The 27,637-nt window shown below is 34.6% G+C and overlaps 2 protein-coding genes and 1 long non-coding RNA gene across 3 annotated transcripts; all 3 read right to left on the bottom strand.

Annotated features, from left to right (window-relative positions):
* Window positions 1–141: 141 nt before the first annotated feature.
* On the bottom strand, window positions 142–26,547 carry LOC116732486 (leukocyte immunoglobulin-like receptor subfamily B member 3-like). Its single transcript, XM_032582705.1, has 14 exons — window positions 26,311–26,547; window positions 25,614–25,649; window positions 25,181–25,447; window positions 24,528–24,677; window positions 4,932–5,051; window positions 4,564–4,839; window positions 3,915–4,187; window positions 3,545–3,820; window positions 2,889–3,158; window positions 1,253–1,369; window positions 1,088–1,103; window positions 910–998; window positions 426–476; window positions 142–257 (listed from the first exon to the last, which is right to left on the bottom strand). Exons 1-14 carry the CDS (start codon window positions 26,345–26,347, stop codon window positions 187–189), a joined length of 2,049 nt encoding a protein of 682 aa, XP_032438596.1. The 5' UTR covers window positions 26,348–26,547; the 3' UTR covers window positions 142–186.
* Window positions 5,365–6,990, bottom strand: LOC116732513 (uncharacterized). The gene is made up of 3 exons (XR_004341809.1): window positions 6,757–6,990; window positions 6,058–6,093; window positions 5,365–5,890 (listed from the first exon to the last, which is right to left on the bottom strand). It is a non-coding gene; the product is annotated as an uncharacterized LOC116732513 (long non-coding RNA).
* Window positions 11,174–18,485, bottom strand: LOC116732485 (B-cell receptor CD22-like). Its single transcript, XM_032582704.1, has 14 exons — window positions 18,294–18,485; window positions 17,591–17,626; window positions 17,157–17,423; window positions 16,383–16,652; window positions 16,015–16,290; window positions 15,366–15,635; window positions 14,996–15,271; window positions 14,348–14,620; window positions 13,982–14,245; window positions 13,236–13,343; window positions 13,086–13,101; window positions 12,908–12,984; window positions 12,109–12,168; window positions 11,174–12,032 (listed from the first exon to the last, which is right to left on the bottom strand). Exons 1-14 carry the CDS (start codon window positions 18,328–18,330, stop codon window positions 11,953–11,955), a joined length of 2,310 nt encoding a protein of 769 aa, XP_032438595.1. The 5' UTR covers window positions 18,331–18,485; the 3' UTR covers window positions 11,174–11,952.
* Window positions 26,548–27,637: the final 1,090 nt, after the last annotated feature.

Raw genomic sequence — 27,637 nt, forward strand, 5'->3', positions numbered from 1 at the left:
ACAGCATGTTATCATTGCCAGAATAAGAAAGTACTGTTACAGAAAAACAGACAGATGAGATAAAATCATGAAATCACAACTAAACAACAGAAATCTTATTAGAACTGCTGAATGTGGCAGCAAATTTTCCTAACTGAAGAAAAAATGATCAGTAACAATCTAATCAATCAGGTGTTTATCTGACCTTCATGCTGAGCTGTAATTATCTGGTCTCACATTAACGTAAACAGAACCTTCTTCTGGATCAGGAGGTCTCTCTGGTAAAAGTGAAACATGGATACATAGAAAACATACATTAGTGTTTCTCCTCATATTTTTAAATAGTTTAATATCACTCTCTGAGTATTTGACAGCTGAGGATTGATCTGATTCACATGTAATCAGTCACCTTTAATAACTTTGTTGTTTTATGACAAATACGTTACCGTTTCCAGTGGCTCCACGGTTATGGATTGTCTCATACACAGACGTGGTGCCTACAGTAAATATAAAAAATGTCAAAGAAAAGCTTGTATCTGAATGCAATTATGTAAAATAATAAGATCTATTTTGTAGATGCTTAGATACTATGTTTATCATTTCATTCCTGATGGGGATAATTGTGAGTTTGTTACAACTTTGAATTGTTTTTATTAATCAAACTCATGGTAATAATATAATTATATGTTGTCATACTGAGCAGCAGAACCATAATATCTGTAGATTAATTCTGACATAAAAATTAAGCTCAGCAAACAAAATATTCAGGTGTTTCACTTTGTTGTTTTGTGTTTGTCAGAAGGAATGACTCTTAAAGTAGACACTTTGAGATTTTTATACATTTAATAAAACTGTTTTATTATGAAGAAAAAATTTACAACAAAGTGATGTTATGTCCAAATTAATACTGATGCTTATTCTGTGACTAACCATGCAGCAGAAAGCTGTAATCACTTTCAGTCTGGTTCACTCCATGATTAGTGGTCGGCCTCTGGCTGCTGCTTTCAGACTGAAATAACCTAAAAATATTAAAGTGGATAAAATTTAACTATGAAACAAAGATCAAGAGTTTATGACTAAGATGAAAGAACAGATATTTCATTCTGACCTGATGCAGCACAAATCTGGAGAAGATAAAAAAAAAGCCATTTAGATCATCAACAACAGAATTAAAATGATGAACCGAAATTCAAAAGTCATATTTTAATACACGTGATTCAATAACACATTATTTCAGGTTAGAAGCAATAAAATGAGAAGAAAATGTTCTGACCTTTGGACCGTCTGCAGCGCCACAACAAGAGCAGGAGGACAATGAGAACGATTCCACTAACTGGTCCAACGATCAACATCACAGGAAATGAAGAGATGACAGGACTGGATACAGTTACTGGAAAAACAATAAATCATAAAACATTTAATTTAGTCCTCATTTTATTCAACAGCAACAGAAACATTTTATTAGTGTGTTTATTAAAGTTACAAACTGCAGCTTTAACTTGATATTGTTAAATTGTGATTCTATGAATTAAAAAAAAACATCTGTTCATCTCAGAGGACAGATCTATCCCACCTGGTGGGTTTCATAGGGTGCAGGTCATTTCTCTGACTTTTATTTGTACAATGCACAATATTGTAACTACTATTTTATTGTGTTTATATGTCTATAATTATAAGACATTCCTCTGGTTATTATCTTTCATTAGAGCCTCAGTGATGACTGTATGTTGAATCACTGAGGAGTTTCAGTCATTTGAAGTTTATATATCAAACGATGTCCAGTTGTTGTCCAGATGTGATATTTCTCAAATGAAACTTCAAATTTAATATCTGGAGAACATAGAAAAACACCCACACACATGAACATGTCCAAAAAAGATTTTTTTTCTTTTTGCACAATTTTGATAAATTTTTAAATCCACAAACAGAATACTTAATTCTACATTTTCATTTTATTGTCCAGTCCAAACATTCAACACTCAATGTGTAGTTACATAGAAATAGACATGAAAAGTTTTGGCAGAGCAAAAAGTTTCTAATTTGTTTGTGTCACAAACTTAATATCTGGATATTAATTACAGTTGAAGGATTTTTGACTGCAAAAATAAAAATAAATATAAATATTTTGACATCTTAATATAGAGACCAAGCTTTTGCATTTACTCCAAATGGTTCAAGAACAGCAGCAGCTTTAATTTGGTTAAACCTTTTCAGGCGTTTTTGATCATTTTGATGTGGCTGTTACAAACTGTGGTTATTCAGTGGTGAGGACGACGCGGTGGACCCAGGTTGTAGAGCAAATGATGATGGTTTTAATGAAGAATTCACAAAATACAAAGTCCAGGCAGCACAGGTGAGCAATAAGGCAAAGAGCTCAAACACTGGAAGCAACTGGAATACAAACTGGACTCGAACGAGGGAAAGGTAGACGACACATGACTTTAGACTTTAGACTAGGACCCGACAGGGAAACACAGATGGGATTAAATACACAGGGAAGGTAATCAGGGAACAATAGAGACAGCTGGGGGCAAGGGAAGAGCGGAGAGGCGTGTGGTAGGTGTTGGTCAAGGCTGGTGAGGAAAACAAAAATCCGATTTATATTGATGGTTAATAGTTGAAGTTAAGTACTGAAAGAGAGGAAGATGAAGATAAAGAAATAAGAATATCTGGGACTCATGGAAGTCGGCGTCGAGGAAATGCTCTAGATGCTGTCGGGAAAACCTGTGGATTGGTGAAAGAACTTTGGACAAAGACTGCAGCGGGTAGACACAGCTGTGCTGTAAATAGACCAGACTAAGAAAACAGTATCGATAATGAGAGTGACGGGAGCAGTGAAACATCGAGTAGTGAAAGGATGAGTCCAAAAAGAGGAAATCTTAAAGAAAAGTCTTAAAGAAAAAACTTACAGATCATTTCAATGTTGTTCTCATGGCTTGAATGACTGTAGAATGAGGGATTTCCTCTCTCTCCATCACACTTATAGATTCCTCCTTGTGTCACAGTGATTTCTCTGTTTTCTTCATTATTTCTGCTGAATTCAACAAAAGAAGTGTCTGAGGTCCGCCTGAACCATCTGTACTTCCATCCAGCAGAGGGCTCCACTGAGCAGCTCAGTGTCACACTGCCCCCTACTGGTATGGTTGTTGAACCTGCTGCCAGTTTGGCTCCAGGTTTAGCTGCAGTTAACATGAATTAAAATTGGTTAATTTTTCAATAATTTAAAAAAAACATACAAAACTTGTACAAGCAGAACAAGCTACAGACTCGTTAACTGAAATAAATGAGTAGATCGGAAAATTACTGAAAATATGTCAACAATGTAGAACTTTATTAATATGAATTATTCTGTTAGTTATTCATCGTTTCAGCCATACAGATTAACAACCAGCCTCTGATTATTGTGAGACTTTACAAAAGTAAACCTGATATAGAAACTTTTTCTAATAGAAAGTTTGAATCAGTGTGTGTGTGTTTATATGTGTGTTTGGGAGTTAAGCATTAATACTGACAACTCAACTATGGACTAAATCTGCCACATTTTCATTTACAAGTGTCAACTTACTTGATACAGACAGTCTGATGGTTTCACTCCACTGTGTTGAAGAATACCAGTCATCTCTGATTCTACACTGACACATGTAGTTTCCACTGCTGGACTCAGAGACAATGAAAGTCCAGTCTTTACTGTCTGTCTTGTGTATTATTGACCCAGATCTCCTCCATCCACACGTCCACTCAGTGGTTTCTCCTCCCTGGACCTCACATGTCAGAGTGATCGACTCACCACTGAACATCTGAGGCCAGTTTGGTTGTCGAGTCACAAAAACCTTGTTGGAAACTGTTTACACCAGATAAGAAGAGAAAACTCAAATCACATGAGAAATTTTAATTTCATAGTTCTAGTTTCTAACAGTCTTATAGAAAAAACTTACACATTATTTCAATGATCTTCTCAAGGCTTGAATGACTGTAGAATGAGGGATTTCCTCTCTCTCCATCACACTTATAGATTCCTCCTTGTGTCACAGTGATTTCTCTGTTTTCTTCATTATTTCTGCTGAATTCAACAAAAGAAGAGTCTGAGGTCCGTCTGAACCATCTGTACTTCCATCCAGCAGAGGGCTCCACTGAGCAGCTCAGTGTCACACTGCCCCCTACTGGTATGGTTGTTGAACCTGCTGCCAGTTTGGCTCCAGGTTTATCTGCTGTTAACATGAATTAAAATTGGTTAATTTTTCAATAATTTAAAAAAAATACAAGACTTGTAGCAGAACAAGCTACAGACTCGTTAACTGAAATAAATGAGTAGATCGGGAAATTACTGAAAATATTTCAACAATGCAGAACTTTATTAAAATGAATTATTCTGGTAGTTATTCATCGTTTCAGCCATACAGATTAACAACCAGCCTCTGATTATTGTGAGACTTCACAAACGTAAACTTGATATAGAAACTTTTTCTAATAGAAAGTTTGAATCAGTGTGTGTGTTTGTATGTGTGTGTGGGAGTTAAGCATTAATACTGACAACTCAACTAAGGACTAAATCAGCCACATTTTCATTTACAAGTGCCAACTTACTTGATACAGACAGTCTGATGGTTTCACTCCTCTGTGTTGAAGAATACCAGTCATCTCTGCTTCTACACTGACACATGTAGTTTCCACTGCTGGACTCAGAGACAATGAAAGTCCAGTCTTTACTGTCTGTCTTGTGTATTATTGACCCAGATCTCCTCCATTCACACGTCCACTCAGTGGTTTCTCCTCCCTGGACCTCACATGTCAGAGTGATCGACTCACCACTGATGATATGAGAACCGTTTGGTTGTCGAGTCACAAAAACCTTGTTGGAAACTGTTTACATCAGATACGGGCAGAAAAATTAAATCACATGAGAAATATTAATTTTATGGATTTAGTTTCTAAAAGTCTTAAAAAAAACTTACACATTATTTCAATGATGTTCTCAAGGCTTGGATGACTGTAGAATGATGTATTTCCTCTCTCTCCATCACACTCATATATTCCTCCTTGTGTCACAGTGATTTCTCTGTTTTCTTCATTATTTCTGATGAATTCAACAAAAGAAGTGCCTGTGGTCTGTCTGAACCATCTGTACTTCCATCCAGCAGAGGGCTCCACTGAGCAGCTCAGTGTCACACTGCCCCCTACTGGTATGGTTGTTGAACCTGCTGTCAATGTGGCCGTGGGTCTGTCTGATGTTAGAAAAACAAATATTATTTGATTTGTCATAAAATACTGCAATTAAAAGCTTATTATAAAGAGTGATGCTTTTTTCAGATAAGAAAAGAAAAAGAAAAACAATTTTAAATTGTTTCATTAAATAACATGAAAGAGTTCATTCTCTCTTCTGAAAAGATAATGTAACTCTACAATTAAGCAAATCATTAACATTAAGTTAAATAATATTTCCTTTGTTTTATTGGTCTTTTCTAAAATTTGTGGCTCACTTAACTTTATAAAAATTAAACCCAGTAATCATGTATGTGTCATATTTCAGACACTATTTTATCAACAAAAAAATCTGCTTGAAATTATGAAATAAAATACAGTTAGAAAATGCATGTTTTTTTAGGGCTGATATAAAACTTTGTAATTCTTTAAAATATTCAGGTCTTACCTGAGAAAGTAACAGTGACAGTTTTACTGCACTTTTCATAAGATGAAGCCGTCCGGCGAACACAGCACTGAAATTCACCACTATCACCAGTATGCAGAGGACCAACTCTGAAACGTTCAGCTGACTGATAGGGAAATAAATCTAGACCATTCCTTTTTAACTGGTACCAGTCAGTGTCTCTCGCTTTATTCATGTTACAGTTAAATGTAACAAACTCTCCATCATAAAAAGTCGACCAGTTCGACTCAACAGTCAGCACAGGATCTATAACAGAACCAACATTCAGCAAGTTTGTCTTTTGATTTAAAATAAAAACACATCAAGCTAAAGATTAAAAGATAAACACAGAATAATATCTGATATAAAAGATAAACTGGATTCTGTTCCTGAGAGGATAAATGATTAAAATACAGATTAAAAGTTGAAGTTACCGAGAGTTTGTCCACAGCAGAGCAGTGTGTTCAGCACTGAAATAAAGGTTAAAAGTTCATCAGCATAAATAATAAATTAAATTAAATCAAAAATATTTACCAAGCCCTCACACTGAGTTATGACTCTGTTTACCTGTTAAATAAATGCAACTATTATAAATATATTGAGTATTTATTTGTTCTGATAAGAATAAGATCAAATGTTTTAGTTTATTGTTGTTTTTCTGATGAGTTAAAACTTCATTTTATAAATTTCACATCCTGACTGAAGACAGAACATCTGCAGACGTTCTGCACGGCTACGGAAACTTCACACTCATCTCTACTGGTAAAAAAGTGATAAAAGTTTTTAATGAATAATTTAAGTTTCTTGTATCAGATCATGTTTCATTTTTCATCTTTGTTCTATAATATTTTCATTGCTCCCACATTAGTTGTATGGGATATAAAGTTCTGTGCTAAAGTCTGATTTTACAATAAACAGCTTTTGAAAATGTTTGCACAAAAATGTTTGTGTTAGTAATTTGTCACTGAAATAACCTGTTTGAAGTTGCAGCAAACACATCAAGAACAAATGGTTATACTAAGTAAAGCTACACAAAAACAATGGAAGATAAAGTAGATATTACAGCAGACAAGATGTCAAAGACGATGTTCTTCTAATCTGCATCATTCATACAGATAAAGTGATCTACTTACAGAGTGAGAGCAGAACCCTGGGTGAGGTGTTCCCCATCCTGACCTCAACCTGGAACCATGTGTTGCTCTGCTTTGGTCCAATAATCTTCCTTTCATAACATGCTGCCTCTGCAACGTCTCTAGAGAAATGGAGCCGTCTGAAACAGGATCAACGTTTTATCTGAGAATGACGGGACAACGTTTATTTTAAACACTGACATCACTGCACTGAGTTTCTGCTCTGATGTTTCCGCTACAATGATGACAAGTTGTGGTAAAAGAAGCGCAGGACTTTTTTTTTTTTTTTTTTACAAAAGAGTTATTAAAAAATAAAATCAATAGATAAGCTTCTTTGCTTTTTTAAAGCCATAAAATAAAATTCACTTTAAATAAACTGTAAACAGCAATATTGTAACTTATGAATAGTTTAAATGTTTAATCCACTACTTGGTTTGTGTTGCGTGCGAACTCTCTGGCAAACAAACCATAAGATCCCCTTTTCATCTAAACACAAGTGATGGTGAGAATGATCTCAACTATCACAGATATATAAGGTCTTAGGTGTGAATAAACAGACATGAGATCAGACAGTGTGAAATAGTTTGGAGTTTAAATAGATTTAAGAAGAAACTCTAAAAATGTACAGAGTGAAAAAAAGTTTCTGTGTTTCATTTAGCAGCGTCTGTTTGTGAGACAGGAAGAAGGATGGAAAATCTTATTTTCAGCAGAATAATCCTCTAACAATGATATCAGTCAAACCTACACCATACACTGACCTTTAACCTGATCCTAACTTTAGCCTCATCTACAATATGTCATATATTAATTTCTTAGTTCAGCGTAAAGAAGCCGTTAGCAGCTCTGCTAACCCAGCATGTGTTTTGGCTGTGAAGTCATGGAAAAGCATTTGGTTTTCTGATGTTACTTAATTTGTAGTTTTCTATTGTAAATATTTCACTTTAGTCCAGATCTTCCACCAAGAGACGAGGAAACATTACAGAGTGTCCTGCAGAAACTCTATAAATACAATTGCAAATGTGCTGAGCTTCATCTTCAGTGACATCCTGCTCAAGAAGTGTTGACCAAAGAAGCAGAAGTTCTCTTTAATGGTATGAAGACTCAGCACTGCCTCTTGTGGCAGGCTTTTGAATCCAGACTGCAGGCCATTGTTTCAGAGTTTAGGTCTGGCACTTCTTTCCTGGTGTTTTAATCTAAATTGTCCATTCAACTGAATCTAAAAATTGTCCCATTTATTCTAGTTTCAGAAGAAATAATATGTGTTTCAAGACTCTCTGAATTGTTGTTTGTGCTAAGCTAACATGGTTGTTGCAGCTGCGTTTTCAGTGAGGATGAGGATGTTGAGCTTGATGATGGATGTGTGAGATGTTCTGCTGCCGTTTCCACCACAGCCAATCAGACTGGATGGAGCAGGTTCATGTGAAGCAGCAGAATCCTGCAGACACACAAGTTTTCTTCCTGGATGGATCACCGGACATTCAGCCCTTTTCTGGACCTCTGACAGAAATGACTACTTAATAGCACCATCTGCTGGCCACTATCTGTAAGCACAAGTCACTGACAGAAGAAGTCTGGTGGGATTTTTTTTCCTACCAAGATTCACAGAATAAATAAATAATGTTCACTGTTGTTAACAGGACATGAAGTAAAACGCACTTTTCTTTTCTGTTTTTTATTGTTAATATATTACTTTGCATAACTGAAAATTGCATTTTAATTGATTTTGTATCTCCAACTGCTACTCCACTGTTTTAATTTTGCAACTCTCTAAAAATAACAATATTGTAAAAATTGCATTGATGTTTGTTTTATTTTCCTCCTGATACTTTAAACCTAGAAAGAGCAAAAAACAAAAACTCCTTTCATTAAAGCCCTTAGCTTTGTTTAATGTTTTTATTATCTATTATTTCTTAAAGCAGCATGCAGGTTTGACAATCTATAAAAACAGAACAAATCTTGAACAAATAATAATAAATTAACACACTGTGATAATTGGAGCTGGTTGTCATTGTTGCCGTTTCCTCCACAGCCCAAACACACTGGATGGAGCAGGTTCATGTGAAGCAGCAGAATCCTGAAGACACACAAGTTTTCTTCCTGCGTCACATTATTGAACTGACGGCCAGTTTCTGGACCGATAACTTGGAAAACTATGACTTAATGTCACCATCTGCTGGCCACTAGCTGTAAACACAAGTCAAGGACAGAACACAGCGTGTATTTTTGGGAATTAATAATTTAAACAAAGAATGGTTTTTTAGAACAGGATATTTATGTACTCATGTTTGTGTAAAGCAAGAAGTTTCTAATTTGTTTGTGTCACAAACTTAATAGCTGGATATTAATTACAGTTGAAGGATTTTTGACTGCAAAAATAAAAATATATATAAATATTTTGACATCTTAATATAGAGACCAAGCTTTTGCATTTACTCCAAATGGTTCAAGAACAGCAGCTGCTTTAATTTGGTTAAACCTTCTCAGGCGTTTTTGATCATTTTGATGTGGCTGTTACAAACTGTGGTTATTGAGTGGTGAGGACGACGCGGTGGACCCAGGTTGTAGAGCAAATGATGATGGTTTTAATGAAGAAATCACAAAATACAAAGTCCAGGCAGCACAGGTGAGCAATAAGGCAAAGAGCTCAAACACTGGTAGCAACTGGAATACAAACTGGACTCGAACGAGGGAAAGGTAGACGACACATGACTTTAGACTTTAGACTAGGACCCGACAGGGAAACACAGATGGGATTAAATACACAGGGAAGGTAATCAGGGAACAATAGAGACAGCTGGGAGCAATCATGGCCAGAGAGACGGGAACTAAATTAACACACAAAGAATAAAACCACATCCTCACAGTGGCCAGTTAGAAAATGTTTTACTTTAATTTTGCTGAAAAAAAGTTATCTACTGTTATATGAGAAACATCCCTGAGTTTGACTAATAGTTCTCCAAATCACTTTGTCTGTTCTTAACATTTTGTTAAATTGCAGTTTGTTGTGAAAATACAGAACATTAAGAAATAAACACTTCATTCTAAAAAGACAACTAGAATGGCAGCATAAGGGAAATTGTTAATGTTAATAATGGAGGAGAAGATTTCCGTGGACTGAAATCAAACATCCAGTTTCTCCCATTGATTTTTCCTATCAAACAAAGAAAGTGATCTACTTACACAACAAGTCCAGTGCGTAGAGCATCGTCTTCCCCATGTTGAAATTCAGACCAAACAATGTTGTTCTGCTTTATCCTTAGTTTTTCAGAAGAAGCAAGTTGTAACGTCTGTAGAGACAAAGAACAGAGGGAGTCAGGATATATGTTTCATAACAATATGAAAGTTTGTCTGATTTGATTTTAAACTCCCACCTCAAGCCACAGCTGCTTCCTGTCCAGTGATGTGAAGGCGTGGTTAAAGAAAGATGGAGCGCTTGGTTTCAGTTCCCAAGTTTTATGTATTAGACATTAACAATCATTAATAAATATAAATTGAGGTATTAACTATTTAAACTAACAACAGACAGCAGGCCACACAGTCATTTCTTTAAGAAGAGGTAGAAGAAGAGACTAAAACAAAGCAGATCTCATGTTTTATCAGGATGTTGACATCTGTCAGTCAGACAGATAGAAAACTGGTTTACTGAGGAACTTAGGATTGAATTAATCACAGCTTGTCTGGTAAACAAGCTACTGATGAATAACTGTGTCTGGTTTTTCCCAAACATGGTGCTGTGTACTACGATAAAACATTTGTACTATGAGCTCATCTAACCAAAGGACTCTATACCAGAAGCTACACAGTTCACCTTGACTCAAGCTAAGTTGTGCCACCAGAGAGAAGCTACTTTTTGACTGACAGCTAATATAGAATGTAATAATTCATGAATATTGTGTGACAGGGAAGTCTAAGGATTAAAATGCATGTAGTTATTTTGCAGGACAAAAACTGGGATTAAATGGTTAAAGTGGATGAACATGTGGAGAAAAACAAAAGATGATCCATTGACTGTCCTTCTTACGTTTTAATAGAGAAACCTCGACATCTGCTGGAGGAGCAGAGATATTACACCAATTAGGTAGGAACCCCACAAAGATGCATATCTATTCAAGAATAGTAGAAACATCTGTTTAAGAACATCTGTTTCTCTGTGGCGCCAGTGTATAAGTTATTCTCATCTTCTGTGTCAGGATATGTTTTTGTGTCTCATCTATTCAATAGTAAATACCTGAAACACCCAAGATGAAATTATCTGACATTTATTATTGGTGAAATTTATTGTTTTGTTTTTGTACCACAGTGTGGGAAAGTTAATGATGTTTAAAATAAACGTACAGAAGAAAATAAAATCTAACTGTATTTGGGTAATAAATTAAATCTGGATTATTTTGCATTTCAATATCAAGTTTATTGTAAAAAGAGCTTTGATTACATGTAAAAATAAATGATATCCTAACTTCTGACTGCACACTCAGCTGCAAAGTAGAAGTTGAGAAGCAACTTCTACTTTGAGAAGCAATGAATGTAACTGTAATCGTTGTCATATTTAGTTTTTAGTGGGCAGACGACTCACTTTACTTTGACAACCACATAGTATATTTGATACATAACAGGTTATTTTCAACAAATACCTGTTTAAAAAGCTACAATAAATGAAATACAAAGACAAATCAACAGTATTACTTGTTTCAAAAAGGCAAAAGTGATATTGTAAAAAAAAAACAGATGAGAATTTTATACTTACAAGTTAACAATTGAAAAGTGTAAGAGAATATTTAATTTAGTAAAGACTATTTTGTTCAGCTCAGAAATGAATTTATTATGCAAGGTACCATCACTCATGTGAAATGGAACCTGATTATATAAAAGTTAGTTTAGGAAGCTAAAGCAAAAAGAAGAAATAAAACTGATGCAGAATATAAAACAGCAAAGGAACAAATTCAAAATATTAGCAACACCCTGGATCTCCAGATCAATTATATTAAAAATATGTACATTACTGCCTGTCTGGATTTTACAAAGCATTTCTGTTCACACTACTGAGTGTGTCTGATTTTTCTTTTACCTACTTCAGTTTCAGACAATATTTCTTTGTTCAGCTAGTACAGGGTTTATGAAGACTTGTAACCAGAACACATAAGAATGTTATGAGCGTAATCCATATCATAAATCCTATAATAAATCAAAACATCCTGCAGCCTACATGGCAGAGTCGACGTGCAGAGCTGCTCCTGACCTGATGCCAGAATAAACCGTTTTATTTGTGGCTGCAGGACTTCCTGTCAACGAGACGATGATGATGCACATTAGTTATGATAATAAACAACAACAACAACAACAACAACATGTCTTTACCTTTTTTCTTTCTATTGGCTCTAGCCTGGTGGTTGATCTCAGCATATGTTGGAGTGACTTCTACAACAGAAAACATTGAAATCATCATTCAGACAAACTAAAAATCTTCAACTCTGTGTCTGATCTATCGTTTTCTACTGGTGATGATATGCAGATGCTAATCATGGCATAGCATGATTTTAAATCCATGTTGACCTGAGGACATTTTTCAGAACCAAGCCTGACAGTTCCCTGTTCTTACTGTCAAAGAAACAGCGCCATCCTCTGGTTGTCAAGGCCTTTATGGTGAGATTATCTCATGATAAATAAAATAAAAATCAAAAACCTAAATCCAGTGTCAGCTATTTGCTTACGTTGTACATTGTTTGTGTTTAGAAATAACTATTTAACTCAAAGTATTTCAGTTCATTCTGAGTTTATCTGCAGCTGAAACACATCTGGATTATTTATCAGTCGCTGATCCTCGTTAAATAACACAGTTGTTGCACTTTTAGCTGATTATAAAGTGAGAATCTAAAACAAAGAAACTAATTATAAAAAACCCTATTTACACAAGCTAGAAGAAATAAATGCAATTTACCAGACAATTAATTTATTTTACTATTGTTTTTTAATCATTTATTTGCTTATTTTTTATTGCCAAATATTTGTCACTTAATGTAAAAATGAAACAAGATTCAATAGCGACATATAGGTATAAGATCATATAAATAAAGTAAAAGAAATAAAAGTCTAAGAAAAATGTGAACAAAATATAAGCAATAATTTTTATTAACTAAAAACTTGTGGAGGTTCTAACCCTGAAGAGGAGAGCTGTATTCATGACCGCCAGCCTGGTTGACTCCATCATTTCTGCTGCTCTCTGAGGCCTTACATCTACAACATGAACAAGAAAAAATAGTCAGTGAATTTAATACATAAAACAGCAAAAAAAAATCTGCTATTAATTCAAATAAATTAAAATGTGAGCAACTGACCTGGAGCAGAATAAACCTGTAAAAAAGAGATTTGCAGCTACATTAACTGGAAAATCGTTCTTTTTTCTTTGTGTTATAAAATTAAAGCAAATTTGTCTACTTAGTTAATTAAGCAAAACAAAATAAATAAATTAAAAAAAAGGGTCTCACCCTTGGATCGTCTGCAGAAACACAACAAGACGAGGAGAATAATGAGAATAAATCCAACAACTGGTCCAGAGATCAGCAGCACAAGATGTGAAGAACTGGACACAGTTACTGGAAATAAGAAACATTAAGTGGGAACAAATTTTATTCACCTGAAAAAATGTTATTTCCATCTTTAAACATTATGAAACATTTTATCTGTTCATGAACAAATGACCTTGTTATTCCTTTACTCTCTCAGACTTATTTGATTAATTCATTGTTTGGTCAGACAGAGTTTGAAAACTTTGTTGTCATTTATGACAAAAGGCAGAACTTCTGTGTGCCTTATATATATATATATATATATATATATATATATATATATATATATATATATATATATATATATATATATATATATATATATACACTGCATTCAGTCTATGGATACAAACAGGAGAAGTTAGGATGTTGAACCAAATTTCTGTGAAGAAGAAATTGTTGATCTTTCCTCACAGCTCAGACCAGGACGCAGCAAAACTTATATCACAACAAAGATCTACTTGATCTAAGCTAACCAAAAAGTCACTTTAAGATGAAATCTGACTAGAATAGTTTGACACTCAGTAATAAACATTTTTTTAACTCCTAGAAGTTGTGTTTTATTTAAAAAGTCTTCTAGGACGAGGTGCACATAGCGGTTATCTTTATCATTTACCATTTAAAATTCGTTAAAAAAACAACAACAAACAAAACAATTAAATCACCTGTTATGGTTTCACTCCTCTGTGTTGAAGAATACCAGTCATCTCTGCTTCTACACTGACACATGTAGTTTCCACTGCTGGACTCAGAGACAATGAAAGTCCAGTCTTTACTGTCTGTTTTGTGTATTATTGACCCAGATCTCCTCCAATCACACGTCCAATCAGTGGTTTCTCCTCCCTGGACCTCACATGTCAGAGTGATCGACTCACCACTGAAGATATGAGAACCGTTTGGTTGTCGAGTCACAAAAACCTTGTTGGAAACTATTTACATCAGATAAGAAAAGAAAAATTAAATCACATGAGAAATATTAATTTCATGGATTTCATAGTTCTAGTTTCCAACAGTCTTTAAAAAAAACTTACACATCATTTCAATGTTGTTCTCATGGCTTGAATGACTGTAGAATGAGGGATTTCCTCTCTTTCCATCACACTTATAGATTCCTCCTTGTGTCACAGTGATTTCTCTGTTTTCTTCATTATTTCTGCTGAATTCAACAAAAGAAGTGCCTGTGGTCTGTCTGAACCATCTGTACTTCCATCCAGCAGAGGGCTCCACTGAGCAGCTCAGTGTCACACTGCCCCCTACTGGTATGGTTGCTGAACGTGCTGTCAGTTTGGCTCCAGGTTTATCTGCTGTTAACATGAATTAAAATTGGTTAATTTTTCAATAATTTAAAAAAACCATACAATCTTGTAGCAGAACAAGCTACAGACTCGTTAACTGAAATAAATGAGTAGATCAGGAAATTACTGAAAATATGTCAACAATGTAGAACTTCATTAATATGAATTATTCTGGTAGTTATTCATCGTTTCAGCCATACAGATTAACAACCAGCCTCTGATTATTGTGAGACTTCCCAAATTTAAACCTGATATAGAAACTTTTTCTAATAGAAAGTTTGAATCAGTGTGTGTGTGTATGTGTGTTTTGGAGTTAAGCATTAATTCTGACAACTCAACTATGGACTAAATCTGCCACATTTTCATTTACAAGTGCCAACTTACTTGATACAGACAGTCTGATGGTTTCACTCCTCTGTGTTGAAGAATACCAGTCATCTCTGCTTCTACACTGACACATGTAGTTTCCACTGCTGGACTCAGAGACATTGAAAGTCCAGTCTTTACTGTCTGTCTTGTGTATTAATGACCAAGATTTCTTCCATTCACACGTCCACTCAGTGGTTTCTCCTCCCTGGACCTCACATGTCAGAGTGATCGACTCACCACTGAAGACAAGAGGCCAGTTTGGTTGTCGAGTCACAAAAACCTTGTTGGAAACTGTTTACACCAGATAGGAAGAGAAACATTAAATCACATGAGAAATATTAATTTCATGGATTTAGTTTCTAAACGTCTTATAGAAAAAACTTACATATTATTTCAATGATGTTCTCAAGGCTTGAAAGACTGTAGAATGAGGGATTTCCTCTCTTTCCATCACACTTATAGATTCCTCCTTGTGTCACAGTGATTTCTTTGTTTTCTTCATTATTTCTGCTGAATTCAACAAAAGAAGTGTCTGAGGTCCGCCTGAACCATCTGTACTTCCATCCAGCAGAGGGCTCCACTGAGCAGCTCAGTGTCACACTGCCCCCTAGTGGTATGGTTGTTGAACCTGCTGTCAGTTTGGCTCCAGGTTTATCTGCAGTTAACATGAATTAAAATTGGTTAATTTTCAATAACTTAAAAAAACATACAAGTCTTGTAGCAGAACAAGCTATAGACTCCTTAACTGAAATAAATGAGTAGATCAGGAAATTACTGAAAATATGTCAACAATGTAGAACTTCATTAATATGAATTATTCTGGTAGTTATTCATTGTTTCAGCCATACAGATAAACAACCAGCCTCTGATTATTGTGAGACTTTACAAAAGTAAACCTGATATAGAAACCTTTTCTAATAGAAAGTTTGAATCAGTGTGTGTGTTTGTATGTGTGTGTGGGACTTAAGCATTAATACTGACAACTCAACTAAGGACTAAATCAGCCATATTTTCATTTACAAGTGTCAACTTACTTGATACAGACAGTCTGATGGTTTCACTCCTCTGTGTTGAAGAATACCAGTCATCTCTGCTTCTACACTGACACATGTAGTTTCCACTGCTGGACTCAGAGACAATGAAAGTCCAGTCTTTACTGTCTGTCTTGTGTATTATTGACCCAGTTCTCCTCCATTCACACGTCCACTCAGTGGTTTCTCCTCCCTGGACCTCACATGTCAGAGTGATCGACTCACCACTGAAGACAAGAGGCCAGTTTGGTTGTCGAGTCACAAAAACCTTGTTGGAAACTGTTTACATCAGATATGGGCAGAAAAATTAAATCACATGAGAAATATTAATTTCATAGTTTTAGTTTCTAACACTCTTTAAAAAAACTTACACATTATTTCTATCTTGTTCTCAAGGCTTGAATGACTGTAGAATGAGGAATTTCCTCTCTTTCCATCACACTTATAGATTCCTCCTTGTGTCACAGTGATTTCTCTGTTTTCTTCATTATTTCTGCTGAATTCAACAAAAGAAGAGTCTGAGGTCCGCCTGAACCATCTGTACTTCCATCCAGCAGAGGGCTCCACTGAGCAGCTCAGTGTCACACTGCCCCCTACTGGTATGGTTGTTGGACCTGCTGCCAGTTTGGGTCTGGGTTTATCTGCAGTTATAAAAGCAAATAGTATTCGATTTTATATAAAATACTGCAATTAAAAGCTTATTGTAAAGAGTGATGCTTCTTTCAGATAAGTAAATATGTGAAAAAGCTGTAAATGCATTTTATTGTCATCTTTCCTTATTATAGATACTTTTTAGAAAGTAAAATAGAAAAAGAATTAGTTTGAAATTGTTTCATTAAATAACATGAAAGAGTTATTTATCTTTTCTGAAAAGATAATGTGGTTAACTCTACAAATAAGCAAATCTATATATTCACATTAAGGTAAATAATATTTCCTTTGTTTTATTGGTCTTTTTTTAACTTGTGGCTCACTTGAGTTTATAAAAATTAAACCCAGTAATTATGTATGTGTCATATTTCAGACACTATTTTATCAACAAAAAAATCTGCTTGAAATAATGAAATAAAATACAGATAGCAGATGCATGTTTTTTTTAGGGCGGATTTAAAACTTTGTAATTCTTAAAAATATTCAGGTCTTACCTGAGACAGTAACAGGGACAGTTTTACTGCACTTTTCGTAAGATGGACCCCTCCATTGACGACAGCACTGAAATTCACCACTATAATCAGTATACAGAGGACCAACTCTGAAACGTTTATCTGACTGAAAGCAAACAAATTCTTGATCATTCCTTATTAACCGGTATTGACAGTCAGTGTCTCTTCCTTCATTCATGTCACAGATAAATGTAACAAACTCTCCAACATAAAAAGTCGACCAGTTGGGTTCAACAGTCAGCACAGGATCTATAACAGAACCAACATTCAGCAAGTTTGTCTTTTGATTTATAACAAAAACACATCAATGTAAAAATTAAAAGATAAACACAGAATAATATCTGATATAAAAGATAAACTGGATTCTGTTCCTCAGAGGATAAATGATTAAAATACAGATTAAAAGTTGAAGTTACCGAGAGTTTGTCCACAGCAGAGCAGTGTGTTCAGCACTGAAATAAAGGTTGAAAGTTCATCAGCATAAATAATAAATTAATTAAATTAAATCAAAAATATTTGCCAAATCCTCACACTCAGCTTTGACTCCATTAACCTGTTAAATAAATGTAACTATTATAAAGATATTGAGTATTTATTTGTTCTGATAAGAATAAAATCAAATGTTTTAGTTTATTGTTGTTTTTCTGATGAATTAAAACTTCATTTTATAAACTTCACATCCTGACTGAAGACAGAACATCTGCAGACGTTCTGCACGGCTACGGAAACTTCACACTCATCTCTACTGGTAAAAAAGTGATAAAAGTTTTTAATGAATAATTTAAGTTTCTTGTATCAGATCATGTTTCATTTTTCATCCTTGTTCTATAAAATTTTCATTGCTCCCACATTAGTTGTATGGGATATAAAGTTCTGTGCTAAAGTCTGATTTTACAATAAACAGCTTTTCAAAATGTTTGCACAAAAATGTTTGTGTTAGTAATTTGTCACTGAAATAACCTGTTTGAAGTTGCAGCAAACACATCAAGAACAAATGGTTATACTAAGTAAAGCTACACAAAAACAATGGAAGATAAAGTAGATATTACAGCAGACAAGATGTCAAAGACGATGTTCTTCTAATCTGCATCATTCATACAGATAAAGTGATCTACTTACAGAGTGAGACCAGAACCCTGGGTGAGGTGTTCCCCATCCTGACCTCAACCTGGAACCATGTGTTGCTCTGCTTTGGTCCAATAATCTTCCTTTCATAACATGCTGCCTCTGCAACGTCTCTAGAGAAATGGAGCCGTCTGAAACAGGATCAACGTTTTATCTGAGAATGACGGGACAACGTTTATTTTAAACACTGACATCATTGCACTGAGTTTCTGCTGTGATGTTTCCGCTCCAATGATGACAAGTTGTGGTAAAAGAAGTACATCACTATTTTTTTTTTTTTACGAAAGGGTTAATACAAAATAAAATCTATAGATAAGCTTCTTCTGCTTTTTGGAAACCATAAAATAAAATTCACTTTGAATAAACTGTAAACAGCATTATTGTAACACATTAATAGTTTAAATGTTTAATCCACTACTTGGTTTGTGTTGCGTGCGAACTCTCTGACAAACAAACCATAAAATCCCCTTTTCATCTAAACACAAGTGATGGTGAGAATGATCTCACCTATCACAGATATATAAGGTCTTAGGTGTGAATAAACAGACATGAGATCAGACAGTGTGAAATAGTTTGGAGTTTAAATAGATTTAAGAAGAAACTCTAAAAATGTACAGAGAGTGAAAAAAAGTTTCTGTGTTTCATTTAGCAGCGTCTGTTTTTGAGAAAGGAAGAAGGATGGAAAATCTTATTTTCCGCAGAATAATCCTCTAACAATATCAGTCAAACCTACACCACACACTGACCTTTAACCTGATCCTAACTTTAGCCTCATCTACAATATGTCATATATTAATTTCTTAGCTCAGCTTAAAGAAGCTGTTAGCAGCTCTGCTAACCCAGCATGGGTTTTGGCTTTGAGGTCATGGAAAAGCATTTGGTTTTCTGATGTTACTTAATTTGCAGTTTTCTATAATAAATATTTCACTTTAGTCCAGATCTTCCACCAAGAGACGAGGAAACATTACAGAGTGTCCTGCAGAAACTCTATAAATACAATTGCAAATGTGCTGAGCTTCATCTTCAGTGACATCCTGCTCAAGAAGTGTTGACCAAAGAAGCAGAAGTTCTCTTTAATAGTATGAAGACTCAGCACTGCCCTCTTGTGGCAGGATTTTGAATCCAGACTGCAGGCCATTGTTTCAGAGTTTAGGTCTGGCACTTCTTTCCTGGTGTTTTAATCTAAATTGTCCATTCAACTGAATCTAAAAATTGTCCCATTTATTCTAGTTTCAGAAGAAATAATATGTGTTTCAAGACTCTCTGAATTGTTGTTTGTGCTAAGCTAACTTGGTTGTTGCAGCTGCAGGCAGCAGCTGTGTTTTCAGTGAGGATGAGGATGTTGAGCTTGATGATGGATGTGTGAGATGTTCTGCTGCCGTTTCCACCACAGCCAATCAGACTGGATGGAGCAGGTTCATGTGAAGCAGCAGAATCCTGCAGACACACAAGTTTTCTTCCTGGATGGATCACCGGACATTCAGCCCTTTACTGGAACTCTGACAGAAATGACTACTTAATAGCACCATCTGCTGGCCACTATCTGTAAGCACAAGTAACTGACAGAAGAAGTCTGGTGGGATTTTTTTTCCTACCAAGATTCACAGATTAAATAAATAATGTTCACTGTTGTTATCAGGACATGAAGTAAAACACACTTTTCTTTTCTGTTATTTATTGTTAATATACTACTTTGCATAACTGAAAATTGCATTTTAATTGATTTTGTATCAGATATTGCATCTCCAACTGCTACTCCACTGTTTTAATTTAGCAACTCTCTAAAAATAACAATATTGTAAAAAATGCATTGATGTTTATTTTATTTTCCTCCTGATACTTTAAACCTAGAAAGAGCAAAAAACAAAAACTCCTTTCATTAAAGCACTTAGCTTTTTTTTAATCTTTTTAATTAGTTTTCGGTCATCTATTATTTCTTAAAGCAGCATGCAGGTTTAACAATCTATAAAAACAGAACAAATCCTGAACAAATAATAATAAATTAACACACTGTGATAATTGGAGCTGTTTGTCATTGTTTCCGTTTCCTCCACAGCCCAAACACACTGGATGGATCAGGTTCATGTGAAGCAGCAGAATCCTGAAGACACACAAGTTTTATTCCTGCGTCACATTATTGAACTGACGGCCAGTTTCTGGACCGATAACTTGGAAAACTATGACTTAATGTCGCCATCTGCTGGCCACTAGCTGTAAACTCAAGTCACGGACAGAACACAGCGTGTATTTTTGGGAATGAACAATTTAAATAAATAATGTTTATTGTAGAACAGGGTATTTATGTATGTGTTTAATTATAATCATTTTTGACAATATTGAAAATTGCAAAAATATCCACAGGAGCCCTGTGTAGCAAACTTTTAGAATATAAAATGTGATTTCTTAAAATATTACATTTAATTTAGAATTAATGTTAAATTGTTCATTTTCTCATTTTATTTGTGCTGCAGTAAGACAATTAAGACCATTAGGAAACACTAATTAATGAATACCTGAATAACGTCACTGTGTTGAAGAGACCAAGTAATTTATTCATGTTTATACATTTGTACATGTATATACTAATAATTAAAAAACAGCATGTTATCTTTGGCAGAATAAGAAAGTACTGTTACAGAAAAAAAGACAGATGAGATAAAATCATGAATTCACAACTAAACAACAGAAATCTTATTAGAACTGCTGAATGTGGCAGCAAATTTTCCTAATTGAAGAAAAAATGATCAGTAACAATCTAATCAATCAGGTGTTTATCTGACCTTCATGCTGAGCTGTAATTATCTGGTCTCACATTAACGTAAACAGAACCTTCTTCTGGATCAGGAGGTCTCTCTGGTAAAAGTGAAACATGGATACATAGAAAACATATATTAGTGTTTCTCCTCATATTTTTAAATAGTTTAATATCACTCTCTGAGTATTTGACAGCTGAGGATTGATCTGATTCACATGTAATCAGTCACCTTTAATAACTTAGTTGTTTTATTACATATACGTTACCTTTTCCAGTGGCTCCACGGTTATGGATTGTCTCATACACAGACGTGGTGCCTACAGTAAATATAAAAAATGTCAAAGAAAAGCTTGTATCTGAATACAATTATGTAAAATAATAAGATCTATTTTGTAGATGCTTAGATATTATGTTTATCATTTCATTCCTGATGGAGATAATTGTCAGTTTGTTACAACTTTGAATTGTTTTTATTAATCAAACTCATGGTAATAATATAATTATATGTTGTCATACTGAGCAGCAGAACCATAATATCTGTAGATTAATTCTGACATAAAAATTAAGCTCAGCAAACAAAATATTCAGGTGTTTCACTTTGTTGTTTTGTGTTTGTCAGAAGGAATGACTCTTAAAGTAGACACTGAGATTGTTATACATTTTATAAAACTGTTATTATAAAGAAAAAAGTTACAACAAAGTGATGTTATGTCCAAATTAATACTGATGTTTATTCTGTGACTAACCATGCAGCAGAAAGCTGTAATCACTTTCAGTCTGGTTCACTCCATGATTAGTGGTCGGCCTCTGGCTGCTGCTTTCAGACTGAAATGACCTAAAAATATTAAAGTGGATAAAATTTAACTATGAAACAAAGATCAAGAGTTTATGACTAAGATGAAAGAACAGATATTTCATTCTGACCTGATGCAGCTCAAATCTGGAGAAGATAAAAAAAAGCCATTTAGATCATCGACAACAGAATTAAAATGATGAACCGAATTTCAAAAGTCATATTTTAATACATGTGATTCAATAACACATTATTTCTGGTTAGAAGCAATAAAATGAGAAGAAAATGTTCTGACCTTTGGACCGTCTGCAGCGCCACAACAAGAGCAGGAGGACAATGAGAACGATTCCACTAACTGGTCCAACGATCAACATCACAGGAAATGAAGAGATGACAGGACTGGATACAGTTACTGGAAAAACAATAAATCATAAAACATTTAATTTAGTCCTCATTTTATTCAACAGCAACAGAAACATTTTATTAATGTCTTTTTTAAAATTACAAACTGCAGCTTTAACTTAATATTGTTAAATTGTGATTCTATGTATTGAAGTAATAAAAAACATCTGTTCAGCTCAGAGGACAGATCTATCCCACCTGGTGGGTTTAATAGGGTGCAGGTCATTTTTCTGACTTTTATTTGTATAATGCACAATATTGTAACTACAATTTTATTGTGTTTATATGTCTATAATTATAAGACATTCCTCTGGTTATTATCTTTCATTAGAGCCTCAGTGATGACTGTATGTTGAATCACAGAGGAGTTTCAGTCATTTGAAGTTTATATATCAGACGTTGTCCAGTTGTTGCCCAGATGTGCCATTTCTCAAATGAAACTTCACATTAAATATCTGGAGAACATAGAAAAACACCCACACACATGAACATGTCCAAAAAAGATTTTTTTTTGTTTTGCACAATTTTGATTAATTTCTAAATCCACAAACAGAATACTTAATTCTACATTTTCATTTTATTGTCCAGTCCAAACATTCAAAACTCAATGTGTAGTTACATAGAAATAGACATGAAAAGTCTTGGCAGAGCAAAAAGTTTCTTATTTGTTTGTGTCACAAACTTAATACCTGCATATTAATCACAGTTGAAGGATTTTTGACTGCAAAAATAAAAATATATATAAATATTTTGACATCTTAATGTAGAGGCCAAGCTTTTGCATTTACTTCAAATGGTTCAAGAACAGCAGCTGCTTTAATTTGGTTAAACCTTTTCAGGCGTTTTTGATCATTTTGATGTGGCTGTTACAAACTGTGGTTATTGAGTGGTGAGGACGACGCGGTGGACCCAGGTTGTAGAGCAAATGATGATGGTTTTAATGAAGAAATCACAAAATACAAAGTCCAGGCAGCACAGGTGAGCAATAAGGCAAAGAGCTCAAACACTGGAAGCAACTGGAATACAAACTGGACTCGAACGAGGGAAAGGTAGACGACACATGACTTTAGACTTTAGACTAGGACCCGACAGGGAAACACAGATGGGATTAAATACACAGGGAAGGTAATCAGGGAACAATAGAGACAGCTGGGAGCAATCATGGCCAGAGAGACAGGAACTAAATTAATACAGAGAATAAAACCACATCCTCACAGTGGCCAGTTAGAACATGTTTTACTTTAATTTTACTGAAAAAAAGTTATCTACTGTTACTTTGAGGAAGTAGTGATGTAACTGTATCAGAGATCATAATATCACTCAAGCTCATATAAGAAACTAACATGAGTGAATATTGATGTTATTAAAGGAATCCTGCTGCTTTTAGTTTTGCTGATCTATCCTCACAGTTCAGACCAGGTCAAACAAACTTGGATCACAACAATGAGCTGCTTAATCTAAACAAAAAGACATTTAAAGAGAAATCTGACTAAAATAGTTCAACACTCAACTTGTTAACTCCTAGAAGTTTTCTGTTTTATTCTTTAGATAAAAGAACAACTTTGGGAACAATGTGCACATAGCAACACAAATTATAACAGTTGTGGTTTTATTATTGTAACTTGTTAAAGGAAGTGAACAATAAAAATCAGCTCCTTTTTTCTGCAGATAAAAATTCATAACTCAGATTAGGACTAGTCAGTTTTATTCTGGTCTGTCCAAGGAAGAAACTTAATTTAATCCAACATATGAGGAAAATATTTTTTCTACAATCTGTTCAGAAAAAACAACAATTAAATCACCTGTTATGGTTTCACTCCTCTGTGTTGAAGAATACCAGTCATCTCTGCTTCTACACTGACACATGTAGTTTCCACTGCTGGACTCAGAGACAATGAAAGTCCAGTCTTTACTGTCTGTCTTGTGTATTATTGACCCAGATCTCCTCCAGTCACACGTCCACTCAGTGGTTTCTCCTCCCTGGACCTCACATGTCAGAGTGATCGACTCACCACTGAAGACAAGAGGCCAGTTTGGTTGTCGAGTCACAAAAACCTTGTTGGAAACTGTTTACATCAGATATGGGCAGAAAAATTAAATCACATGAGAAATATTAATTTCATAGTTTTAGTTTCTAACACTCTTTAAAAAAACTTACACATTATTTCAATCTTGTTCTCAAGGCTTGAATGACTGTAGAATGAGGAATTTCCTCTCTTTCCACCACACTTATAGATTCCTCCTTGTGTCACAGTGATTTCTCTGTTTTCTTCATTATTTCTGCTGAATTCAACAAAAGAAGAATCTGAGGTCCGCCTGAACCATCTGTACTTCCATCCAGCAGAGGGCTCCACTGAGCAGCTCAGTGTCACACTGCCCCCTACTGGTATGGTTGTTGGACCTGCTGTCAGTTTGGCTCTGGGTTTATCTGATGTAATAAAAACAAATATTATTCGATTTTATATAAAACACTGCAATTAAAAGCTTATTGTAAAGAGTGATGCTTCTTTCAGATAAGTAAATATGTGAAAAATCTGTAAATGCATTTTATTGTCATTTTTCCTTATTATAGATACTTTTTAGAAAGTAAAATAGAAAAAGAATTTGTTTGAAATTGTTTCATTAAATAACATGAATGAGTTCATTCTCTCTTCTGAAAAGATAATGTGGTTAACTCTACAAATAAGCAAATCTATATATTCACATTAAGGTAAATAATATTTCCTTTGTTTTGTTGCTCTTTTTTTAACTTGTGGCTCACTTGACTTTATAAAAATCAAATCCAGTAATTATGTATGCGTCATATTTCAGACACTATTTTATCAACAAAAAAATCTTCTTGAAACTATGAAATAAAATACAGTTAGAAAATGCATGTTTTTATAGGGCTGATATAAAACTTTGTAATTCTTTAAAATATTCAGGTCTTACCTGAGACAGTAAAAGTGACAGTTTTACTGCAATTTTCGTCAGGTGAAACCCTCCATTGACGACAGCACTGAAATTCACCACTATAATCAGTATACAGAGGATCAACTCTGAAATGTTTATCTGACTGATAGCGAACAAATTCTTGACCATTCCTTATTAACCGGTATTGACAGTCAGAGTTTCTTCCTTCATTTATGTCACAGATAAATGTAACAAACTCTCCAACATAAAAAGTCGACCAGTTGGGTTCAACAGTCAGCACAGGATCTATAACAGAACCAACATTCAGCAAGTTTGTCTTTTGATTTATAACAAAAACACATCAAGCTAAAAATTAAAGAAAAATACAGAATATTATCTGATATAAAAGTTAAACTGGATTCTGTTCCTGAGAGGATAAATGAATAAAATACAGATTAAAAGCTGAAGTTACCGAGAGTTTGTCCACAGCAGAGCAGTGTGTTCAGCACTGAAATAAAGGTTGAAAGTTCATCAGCATAAATAATAAATTTAATTTAATCAAAAATATTTGCCAAATCCTCACACTCAGCTTTGACTGTTTACCTGTTAAATAAATGCAACTTTTATAAAGATATTGAGTATTTATTTGTTCTGATAAGAATAAGATCAAATGTTTTAGTTTATTGTTATTTTTCTGATGAGTTAAAACTTCATTTTATAAACTTCACATCCTGACTGAAAACAGAACATCTGCAGACGTTCTGCACGGCTACGGAAACTTCACACTCATCTCTACTGGTAAAAAAGTGATAAAAGTTTTTAATGAATAATTTAAGTTTCTTGTATCAGATCATGTTTCATTTTTCTTCTTTGTTATATAATATTTTCATTGCTCCCACATTAGTTGTATGGGATAAAAAGTTCTGGACTAAAGTCTGATTTGACAATAAACAGCTTTTCAAAATGTTTGCACAGAAATGTTTGTGTTAGTAATTTGTCACTGAAATAACCTGTTTGAAGTTGCAGCAAACACATCAAGAACAAATGGTTATACTAAGTAAAGCTACACAAATACAATGGAAGATAAAGTAGATATTACAGCAGACAAGATGTCAAAGACGATGTTCTTCTAATCTGCATCATTCATCCAGATAAAGTGATCTACTTACAGAGTGAGACCAGAACCCTGGGTGAGGTGTTCCCCATCCTGACCTCAACCTGGAACCATGTGTTGCTCTGCTTTGGTCCAATAATCTTCCTTTCATAACATGCTGCCTCTGCAACGTCTCTAGAGAAATGGAGCCGTCTGAAACAGGATCAACGTTTTATCTGAGAATGACGGGACAACGTTTATTTTAAACACTGACATCACTGCACTGAGTTTCTGCTGTGATGTTTCCGCTCCAATGATGACAAGTTGTGGTAAAAGAAGTACATCACTATTTTTTTTTTTTTACGAAAGGGTTAATAAAAAATAAAATCATTAGATAAGCTTCTTCTGCTTTTTGGAAACCATAAAATAAAATTCACTTTAAATAAAGTGTAAACAGCATTATTGTAACACATGAATAGTTTAAGTGTTTAATCCACTACTTGGTTTGTGTTGCATGCGAACTCTCTGGCAAACAAACCATAAAATCCCCTTTTCATCTAAAAACAAGTGATGGTGAGAATGATCTCACCTATCACAGATATATAAGGTCTTAGGTGTGAATAAACAGACATGAGATCAGACAGTGTGAAATAGTTTGGAGTTTAAATAGATTTAAGAAGAAACTCTAAAAATGTACAAAGAGTGAAAAAAAGTTTCTGTGTTTCATTTAGCAGCGTCTGTTTGTGAGACAGGAAGAAGGATGGAAAATCTTATTTTCAGCAGAATAATCCTCTAACAATGATATCAGTCAAACCTACACCACACACTGACCTTTAACTAGATCCTAACTTTAGCCTCATCTACAATATGTCATATATTAATTTCTTAGCTCAGCGTAAAGAAGCCGTTAGCAGCTCTGCTAACCCAGCATGGGTTTTGGCTGTGAGGTCATGGAAAAGCATTTGGTTTTCTGATGTTACTTAATTTGTAGTTTTCTATTCTAAATATTTCACTTTAGTCCAGATCTTCCACCAAGAGACGAGGAAACATTACAGAGTGTCCTGCAGAAATTCTATAAATACAATTGCAAATGTGCTGAACTTCATCTTCAGTGACATCCTGCTCAAGAAGTGTTGACCAAAGAAGCAGAAGTTCTCTTTAACAGTATGAAGACTCAGCACTGCCCTCTTGTGGCAGGATTTTGAATACAGACTGCAGGCCATTGTTTCAGAGTTTAGGTCTGGCACTTCTTTCCTGGTGTTTTAATCTAAATTGTCCATTCAACTGAATCTAAAAATTGTCCCATTTATTCTAGTTTCAGAAGAAATAATATGTGTTTCAAGACTCTCTGAATTGTTGTTTGTGCTAAGCTAACATGGTTGTTGCAGCTGCAGGCAGCAGCT

This window comes from Xiphophorus hellerii, chromosome 14, assembly GCF_003331165.1.
Source record: "Xiphophorus hellerii strain 12219 chromosome 14, Xiphophorus_hellerii-4.1, whole genome shotgun sequence".
Classification (NCBI taxonomy): domain Eukaryota; kingdom Metazoa; phylum Chordata; class Actinopteri; order Cyprinodontiformes; family Poeciliidae; genus Xiphophorus; species Xiphophorus hellerii.

What these genes read in the sequence shown, in the direction of transcription:
- LOC116732486 (XM_032582705.1), bottom strand. Translation starts at nt 26,347, where the DNA reads ATGGGGAACACCTCACCCAGGGTTCTGGTCTCACTCT. An exon ending in TTTTGTTGAATTCAGCAGAA is followed by an intron (nt 5,052 to 24,527) that starts ATAATGAAGAAA and finishes AATTCATCAGAA; the next exon opens with ATAATGAAGAAAACAGAGAA. An exon ending in TTACAGCTTTCTGCTGCATG is followed by an intron (nt 477 to 909) that starts GTTAGTCACAGA and finishes TATTTACTGTAG; the next exon opens with GCACCACGTCTGTGTATGAG.
- LOC116732485 (XM_032582704.1), bottom strand. Translation starts at nt 18,330, where the DNA reads ATGGGGAACACCTCACCCAGGGTTCTGGTCTCACTCT. An exon ending in CATCAGACTGTCTGTATCAA is followed by an intron (nt 14,621 to 14,995) that starts GTAAGTTGGCAC and finishes TCATGTTAACAG; the next exon opens with CAGATAAACCTGGAGCCAAA. An exon ending in ATACAGCTCTCCTCTTCAGG is followed by an intron (nt 12,169 to 12,907) that starts GTTAGAACCTCC and finishes TTTCTGTTGTAG; the next exon opens with AAGTCACTCCAACATATGCT.